Genomic DNA, 9526 nt, shown 5'->3' with positions numbered 1-9526 from the left:
TTGTCGAATTTCGTTGCACTGTATAGAAAAATGTATATTTCTTACATTTCTCATAACTAGATTGGAGATCTTTATGCATTTAGTGCAGATTTATGAGAACGTGCACAAATGCAAAACAATACAAAGTATCAACAAAATTGTGCATTTATATCATTCAGAAGATAAGGCATACATTCATTTTTTTTCCCGTATCTACGAAAATATGAATTTGCGCAAACATCCGTAGTCTAATTATACAAAGAAAAACAAGGAAAAGAAGTTTCCTTTGGATAGTTTCTCTTTTCTATAAGATAAACTATTTTTTGACTCTTTAACGTCCTCCTAGTCTGCTAGGTAAAAGTTGAACGTTCCCAAAACACGAATAGCTTTTCACACCTATGTACACATTTTTACCTTGCCTTCCGCGCCCTTGTAATTTCCCCAAGCGGATGTAACAAAGGGATCGTTGACGGTCACGCAGATTATTTCCTGAAAGCCTAGAAACTGCAGGTGGGTCGACCTAATCGGTTCAATAAAGAAGTAGAAATGGTGGTAAAGTAGTGTCATAACAATTCCACGAATCCTGTTAATCGAACGAAACGAGTCATACTTTTCTATAAAACCGCTCAAGTGAACCTTTGAGCAGCCCGGCACGTAGGCTCCAGGAACCCCAAAAATGATGGCCTTCTTGTCTGCGACAAGTTCCAAGATATTTCTCCGATTTTCTGGTAAATCTTCGTACAAGGTCACGCTCGGCAATCTGTCTCCTTTTCTAATTCGTGGCATCTTCGATAGGGCTTCGCGAACCTTGATCTCTTTCGCGAAAAGGTTAAAAGCCGCGAGCCTGTTTCTTCGTTTGTTTCCTGTATGGTCGATCATTGCAATTTTCGAAAATCGAATCGCCAACTTCTTTGAATCGTTCTTCTCCTTATTTGGATTTCTTCCAAAGCACGTAACTTTGAAATTGTTAATGAATATATTCTTTAAAAAAAATTGTGTGTAATCATAGACGAAAGTGTCTGTGGCGAATACTATGTAATCATGCGATTTTTTAATGGTCGTTCAGTATTTAAAAAGTTGGACAAAAAGACTTCAGACTTTCAGATAGATAGACCTTTTGAAATTGGTTGAAATTAATTCAAGTGAACGATAATCAGGGAGATTAAATTAATTTTCATACAACCAATTCTGATCATGAAACATAGAAATTGTAAAAGATAATGTGTACATAGAATTCGTTCTATGAAAATTAATTTAATCTCTCCGAATATCGTTCATCTAAATTAATTTTCGTAGAACCAATTTTAAAAGGTCTATCTATCTGAAAGTCTGAACACGGAGAGGACGAATAGGACTATATCTTCATCCTTTCCCAATTTTTTAAATAGTGCAGACACTTATAGCTGATAGCTGAAATACTTTTCATTTATTACTTCCATATCTTTACTATTACCTTCCAATTGTTATGTCACGCTTTGAATGAGATTGATCAAGACTGTTGTAATTTTAACAGAATCTTGTATGCACACGTACAAATAAACATACCAAATTTCAAAACTCTATGGCAACTACATTGGCTGTCAAAAAAATTATAAAAATTGCTTTGAAACTGTTAACCTCTCAAGGGGCAAGTTTTAAATGTTCTTTTTTTTTTTACTTTAATCAAATACACCGAAACCGAACAATATTTAACTTTAAATCGATTTTAACATACCTAGTATGCTATCTCACTTTAATATTGTATATTTTTTAATTCTAAAAGGTATTGCGACCGTAAATAACGGTAATTTTGCTATAAAAGCAAGCATACACACGCGTACCAATATTCCTCATGAAGTTAAAGATAAAAAAGAGTGTACCCCTTTAATAAACCAATTCGCCTTGACTAGCTAAAGACTCGAGGCAGCTCCAGCGATGTAATAGAATGCTTCCCCAAGCACACGCATCGATCTGATTAAAGATAAGTAAATTCATTTTTCAGGTTTCGTAGCATGCACGCTGACAAATCCCATTTGGTTCGTGAAAACCAGGCTACAGCTGGACGACCGAACGAACAGAATCACCGCGATGGAATGCGTGCACAGGATATATCGCCAATCGGTAAGAAAATCGTCTTCTAACCTAGTGTTTAGTGTAACCCTTTCAGATATTTCCACAAGTCTGTCTCGCGATCACAATTTTGAATTAAACGTGACTCGTAGGACTCGTGGTCACGCTTTCAGGCCAAACATGAATCGTTGAACTTTAACACTTTATCTACCGGGCTATTTAGAAACAGACTTTAATTCAAAAAAGAATTTTCTACAGCATCATATGCCAATCTAGGCTGACAATAATTCTTCCATACTGTTACTGCGTACATTGAAAGTCAAGTCTGTTTCCAAACACTGAACATTGTAAGTAGACAACCATCAACACAGTAAATAAATTCGAATAGCTAAATACTGCAATTTTAAAAGCCTAAAAATAGGCTCCCGTTAAATAAAGTGTTAACAATCTCGGCAGTTGGAAACCCAATGAAGGATTGTTACAATTTCGATGTTAGCGACAAGCCTCGATCAGGACGACCCGAGAAGATGGGATATGAGGAACTGTCAGTGTTACTTGATGAAGATTCGAGCCAAACACAACAGCAGCATGCAGAATAATTAGTTGATCACGTTTAAATGATCATGTAAAGCAAAAAAGACCGTTTACTGACAAAGGAAATCTGATTATTCTGCTCTATGATAATTTCAGGTCGCTATGGCAATCAAGAAAACCTTATTGAAATTAGAATGAATAGTTCTACCTCACTTGGTGTATTCATCTGACATTGCACCTTTTAATTGTCATTTGTTCAGGTCCATGCAACACGGTCTCCCTAGCATACGTTTTCGAAACGAAGCCAAAGTTTGAAAATGTCTCGATGAATTCGAAAAGTTGGCAAAAGGTAGTAGAAAGTAAGACAAAGTACTTTAATCGAAAATAACGAACAGATTCCATTTAGTTAACACGTTAGCTGGCAGACTAAAACTTGTAATCATTTCTAGCAAGTTCAAATTTCATCTCAAGACTGTCGAAGATTAGGTACTTTAACATTTGCCGTAGTATTTAATTTTTTAACCTACTTAATTCACAAATCCATGACTCATGTGCATTTATCGCAGAGAAATTTGTGCATTTATGGAGACTTTCTGAATTCCTTTTTTGTTAAAAAAAAAAACATAGTCCTAAACCTATTCTCCCCCTTAATAAAGTAATCCAACACAAAAACCTACAAGACTTATGCATACACTTATCAGTATCAATTATAAATCCAGAGTTCGACATTGCACTTGTATTCCACAAGACCTCATTGGTAGTATCTTTTCCGTTTCGTCATCGAGCACAACAATTTTTTTTCTTTTTAAGTTATCGCAAGAGTTTCCTCACCCTGAACACATATAGACTGTATATCGACGAGTTTCCCGTCTGCTGCACAGTCTGTGATCGAACACGTTGAATCTTGATTCATCGTCGCGGATACTCTCGTTGAGCCGTGTTCAATCGATCAGATTCTCGCTAGCTACCCGTTAAAAGTAACATTCCATCCTTTCGGTGATCGACTATATCACACGTGTTGGAACGTGATGAATTGTAAGTAATTATGTTATGTTGTATTCATTATGTATAAAGTGGTTTTGAGGTTGAAGAATCGATAAACGTGCACGTTGGTAGAGACTTTCGTCGATTTCAATGGCCGTGATATAATGTGCTGAATTATTTTATTAATCAAATGAAATCTGTACATTACTTTCAATTAAAATATTTTTCCTCGCCTTTTATTACCTTTTGCCAGCTTTTAGGGAAAGATTGATTCCTTGTCGACAGAAGGAAGTATGTTTTCGACAACGTATGCTAGGAAGACTGTACAAATGATAATTCGAGTTCTAATAAAGTTTGCTTGGTTGCCATATAAGAGATCTTGCAATTATATGATCACTTAAACGTGACCATCTAGTTAATCTCCAAGTTGTTGTTGTTTTTGGACCGAATCTTCATCAAGGAACACTTGCAGTTTCTCATCTTCCATCTTCTCAAGCAATTCAGAACGAGGCTTGTCGCTAATATCGAAATCATCAATTTTGAATCTATTCAATCAATGTAGACACTTGCAATCGGACACAGCGCATATCTTTATATGCCGCACACGACATTCTACTCGCTTCTGCAGCGGTTTTCTGTTGATTAATCAGAGAAACATTGACGTATATGCAACTCGACGGATTCCATTTTAAAACAATCGAAAAATAACATTACGATAACAACTACGATCTATTATTTGTTTGCTTGAATGCAGTCCATACCAACATCAAAAATACTTAGTTGAACAATGCTGATAGATTATCTTCTAGCACCATCCAAACGTAATGTATAAAACTTATGCATACACCTAATAAAGTCAACAGAGATGCTTAGACAAAAAAAATATATGGTACAGCATGGCCTCGAACTTTCGTCAGACGAAAGTCAACAGAAACGGTGTTGCAACAAACGCAATATGCGATGAAGTACTCGTCCAAGCCAAGGATATTTTTGCAACCGTATGCACATAGAAACGGAGCGCGAAATTGCGTAAATATAGGAACAATTTGATATCGTCAGTTTCCTCGAAAAAGGAGAAAAGAAAAGTCTTGATGGGTCGTGTCGTTTTATCGATGACTTTTGAAAGAAAGTCAGCTGCGAGGATTCAGTTTAGCGCGATTCGTTCAAATTTTTCAAGTGTACTCGCAGTTTTTTTTTTTTCTAATTGCGTCCTCGCGACAACTCGGACGACGCATTTGCATCGTAATTGCATTCGTGCAGGCGAACTCGAGCCAGGTCTAAAAATGCCCACCGCGACCTACGAATAGCAAAACGCGACCAAAATATCGAGAGCACAATACGTGGCACGCAAAAACGGAATGTCACTCTCTGTCGCAACGATTTATGCATTGTCCTAGTTCTTTTTCGCTATACTTCCGCCCCTGGCGTCTTGGTTCGGCTCCCAGAGTGAAGGATTGTATACAATGGAATCTCTGTTATGTAAACTAATTGGGGAACAAAAGTATTTGGATAAAAGAGTTTTTCATATAATGGAACGAGTTGTTAGTACTCAGTCTTAATAGTTGAGATAAAATGAAATAATCCGTTACATGGGATACAGAATAGAAACGAAAAATATTGTTAAATCTCCATTCTTTTTAACAAAATTGGAGAAATAAATTGTACAGATCCTAAATTATACAGCTTGTATACAAATTGACCTTCTGTTTTACTTAATATTTAAGGCAAAATGAAATGAACGTATGTAGTAGATATAATTGAAAATATAAAATAAATGTATTTGATATAATTCGTTTCTATTTAAATAAGTTCATACATAGAATACGAAGTTCAAACGAAGACTATTATTCAATTTTCCTTCATTTTAACGAAACTGGAGAAATGAATCCTATGGATCCCAAATTCTCGAGTTTTTTCACAGATTGACCCAAAAGGTGGGATGGTTTTTACCCTATCTAACTTCCAAGAGTCAACACATTTAAAAACACAAAGATCAGTTCGAATAATAACCATAAAACGATTCGTTGGGGTTCGAAGGTATAATAAGAATTCAAAGCCTATGTTGTTCGAATATTTATTAGTAGACTGTGGATATTTATGCGTTTATCACGAGTGTAAATGTAAACAAAATATACAAGGGTGTGTACAATGCAAAAATAAATAAGATATGAATAATCCGATACACGTTACAACATTTAGAAGACAAAACATATTTTGAACGTATATTTCTGCCGTTCACCTGTGTATATAAAAATATGAATTTGCATAAATATCCGGCGTCTAGGTACTTAATAGTTTATTCTACTACTGTTGCCTATACCTTCCGGGTCTTACATGTGCTGCGCTAATGGTTAAGCACTCGTGTATCACTAGTCAACGTTTCCTGTGATCACGTGACAGACGTCCGTAGTGATATCTCGGAACGTTAACTATCAAAATTCCACCGATAACAGTGTGTCTCGGCGATTTCGCGATTTCGCGTCATTTTACTAAATTTTGTGTAATAATCCATACCATTAAATCCTATTTATCTCCGTTGGATCCACGTGGATCGGTTACTTTGACGAAGAAAGTATTATTTTGAATACTGCTTATGTTTCAGAAATTCAATGCTCAGGTATAAATGTGTAACATCGTCTTCCCTGATTGTTGGTATACTCTTCATTTCTTTTGTACAATGAAATAGAAAAATGTTCGAGTAATGGCCTCATAAAACACAGAGCAAAACAATCTGCAACGACAAGAAGAGACTACTCTTTTATTTTTACTAATTTCAAGACAATTTGCATGATCTTTTTGTGGTTAACGTAATTGACATAAACTTTTAAAATTCGGTACGTTTATTTATACAAGTATATACAAGATTCTGCTAAATTTACAAGTGTCCTGTTCAGTTTGTTTCGAAGATGTCACCAGTATTCCACGTTACGTCAGACGGAATAGGTTCAAAGTGTTTAAGAAGCTACTGTTTAATTTTTTTTTACTAATTTCGAAACAATATTCATGATTCTTTTACAGTCAAGGTAACTGTATTTTAGGATTTCATCCTCGATACATTTGAGACCTAAAAATAAATTACACAATATTTTTTGTTCGATCTTATCAGATGTAAATACCAAAGATTATTTGTTACGTAGTAAATCATAGTACGACACGGTTTTAATTATGTAGAAATACAGTATCGTCTCGAAATAAGCAACTGTTCTCCGCCTCGAAATAAGCAACTCGCTATCCTCACCTTTTTGTTTGAAGTCGCCCGCCTAGTGAGAAATCCGAAAAGAAGTGAGAGGTCCGTGAACGCGAGAAGCCGAATAAATTAGTAGAAAGAGCACAGAACATGCGTAATATTTTCTTTTTCTTTGCTGTGTGTATTCTCCGAAACAATACTGTTAGTTGTATGTAGTTTGCCGCTACACCAAACCCCTCGAGAACAAAGTCAAGCCGAATAGCGTACTTCCCTCGAAATAAGCAACTCGCTGGTCCCGACCGAGTTGCTTATTTCGAGACAATACTGTAATAGGTTTAGTTGTGCTTCAGTTACGGTTACAAAGATCAGTACTGAAAATATTCATATCAACCCTGGGAAACTTCCAGTGTCGCTGCGCACGTTCGCAAATTAAAAACGAGAGATAAGGAAACGCGATACGTAATCGAATGGTAGTGCACTGTGAATGGAGCTCTGACAAGATCAATCGTGATAAGTGTTCCAAAAAACCAGCTGATCGATCACCGTTAACATATGATAGCTACCTTATCTCTGCAGGGGCCTAGATTATTTCTCTTGTGTTCGCAAGATAATTTCTTTTGTTAGAGATACATAGACAAGCTATATTCTGTAAACAATATACTACATCACGATCTTGTAGCCAGAGGGAAACAGTTACAATGAGTAACATTAATATTTATTTTGTCTACGATAAAAGATAGAGTAATAGACGAGGAAAGTTCAACAATTGATACACTCCGAAAAATTTGAATTTTTGCAGAGCTCATAGGAACGTAATCACAGTGCTCTTTTCCGTTTTTGCCCAAAAATGGTTTTGTGGATAGAAACTTTACCTTTTAAATTATTCTGGTTAAACATTTTGTATAAAAAAGAAGAAAAATGGTTTAAGAAAAAGTGATTCTTTGAAAAAATATTTTAAACAAAAGTTGTACATCTCGATGAGGTATGAAACTGTTGTCAAATACATTCTTTCCAGAAAGAAATATTTTTCGAGAATCACTTTTTTTCAATCCATTTCTTTTTCTCATCTTTATGTTATGAAAATAAAGAAAATATTGTTAAATTTAATTATACAGTCAACGACTACCGATCGATAAAGCGTTAATATCAACTGTGAAGTTCAGAATTCGTTTAAAAAAAAAAAAGTTTTGGAAACCGAGTAGGACTTATCACTCTGATAAATCACTTGTTCTTGATACGAATTATTGAACTAATACGTACATCTTCTGTTATCTTTTTAGGGTATCCTGGGATTCTACAAAGGCATCGTGGCCTCCTACGTAGGAATAAGCGAGACTGTGATACACTTCGTGATCTACGAGGCTGTGAAAGCTTGGCTTGCGACGCACAGGTCCAGGGTGTCTAGGCCAGACGACAGGAAAACGTTGCGCGACTTTATCGAGTTCATGGCAGCAGGATCTTTCTCGAAAACTATCGCGTCCACCATCGCCTACCCACATGGTAAGCCCGATTCTATTCGTCTACGAAAGATTAGGACTGTAAGTTCAGCGTTTCGTTAAACCCAAGACAAAATTCGTTCTGGAAGAAATTGCTGATGCAGAGACCCATCAGTGAAACGGCTCAGTTGAACGCGTTCGTACGGAATCGCGTTTATCAACTACTAATTACTCTGAAGGCCTTCTTGTTATCAAATTTCCACTGTTTTATTTTTTACTTTTTTTTTGTTTTACACAGCAGTACGTTCTGTAAGTTCATAGCTAAATGAATGTATAGCAGCTCAAGGGAATATTGTTGAACATTTTTCGTAACAGAAATGAAGCAAATGAATCTTACACGTTGAATTTTATTTATTCCATTTTTCTGGGTTGAAGGTCATTTGTAGGTGATATTGTATTACATGGATGAATTCGTTATTTTGTCAGCTACAACATTACGTAAACGAAGATATATCGTTCCATTTAAAACAACATCTAATGACCTAAATCTCGTTAAAAAATGACCTTGAAAATTTGTTCCCTTGCACCGTTACATGTGACCCTCCAAACAGTATGACTTTGTCCTAAGAAGATTTTTTGTACAACGAAAAGTAACGGAGATATTTAGGTGTTCTGTTTCTTCAGACTAACCCTGTGAATGTAGAGACACAAAATTAATTTCTACGCCTAATAATTATCATTTTCTTATGCCAACTTTATGTACTCCATAACAAATTTTACAAAAGAGTTTAATCTAGAATCTATTCCCCACTATTTTGTACCACTTCTTCTCATTTGTTTGTTAATTCAAGTCCAAAGTTCTATTCTACTGCAATGCGAATTCTGTTCATCGGTGCTTTCTACATTGATTGCAAATTCTATTTTTGAGGTATTGCTAGTGACTCAAGAATTGGCTTCGATTCAAACGTGTAGGCGCTAGTTTGTGCAAACTTCCTTACTAATATTCTGTACGCGAATATTCGTTTTTCTTGCACTGCTTCCTGTCTCGCATTGTTTTAAAGATCTTCGTTTGACTACAAAGCCGGAAAGACGCGAACGTTTTAATAGCTTAGAACTGAGCTACTACGTTTACCATCCGAAGGAAATCGTTGTGGCGAAATAATTAACAATCGATCTAGTACGAAGCCGTTGCGAATATCTTTAAGATCCTCCGAGTCCAAAGATAGCATGAGCTGTATATCTCTCGTGCTGGCCAATCGACGTACAATTGCGTGATACGCAAACTGCGGTACTTTGATCGATCAAACACTAAATCTGATTCCACTAGAACATACAGAATTAGAATTATTAGCAATTT

The 9526-nt window shown here is 35.9% G+C and overlaps 1 protein-coding gene across 2 annotated transcripts in view; it reads left to right on the top strand.

Annotated features, from left to right (window-relative positions):
• Positions 1–9526, top strand: part of LOC128876111 (mitochondrial carrier protein Rim2) — a 41368-nt gene that overhangs the window by 27145 nt on the left and 4697 nt on the right. For both annotated transcript variants that reach the window (XR_008456950.1, XM_054122213.1), the window contains exons 4-5: positions 1961–2079; positions 8014–8233. Coding sequence is in view for 1 of the 2 variants with exons in the window: in XM_054122213.1 (XP_053978188.1) it covers positions 1961–2079; positions 8014–8233 (339 nt within the window). In the remaining variant the exon portion in view is untranslated. The remainder of the gene's footprint in view (positions 1–1960; positions 2080–8013; positions 8234–9526) is intronic.

The sequence above is a fragment of the Hylaeus volcanicus genome, chromosome 5 (genome assembly GCF_026283585.1).
Source record: "Hylaeus volcanicus isolate JK05 chromosome 5, UHH_iyHylVolc1.0_haploid, whole genome shotgun sequence".
Lineage (NCBI taxonomy): Eukaryota > Metazoa > Arthropoda > Insecta > Hymenoptera > Colletidae > Hylaeus > Hylaeus volcanicus.
The sequence above is the reverse complement of the archived record's forward strand: the minus strand, read 5'-3'. Positions and strand labels throughout refer to the sequence as shown.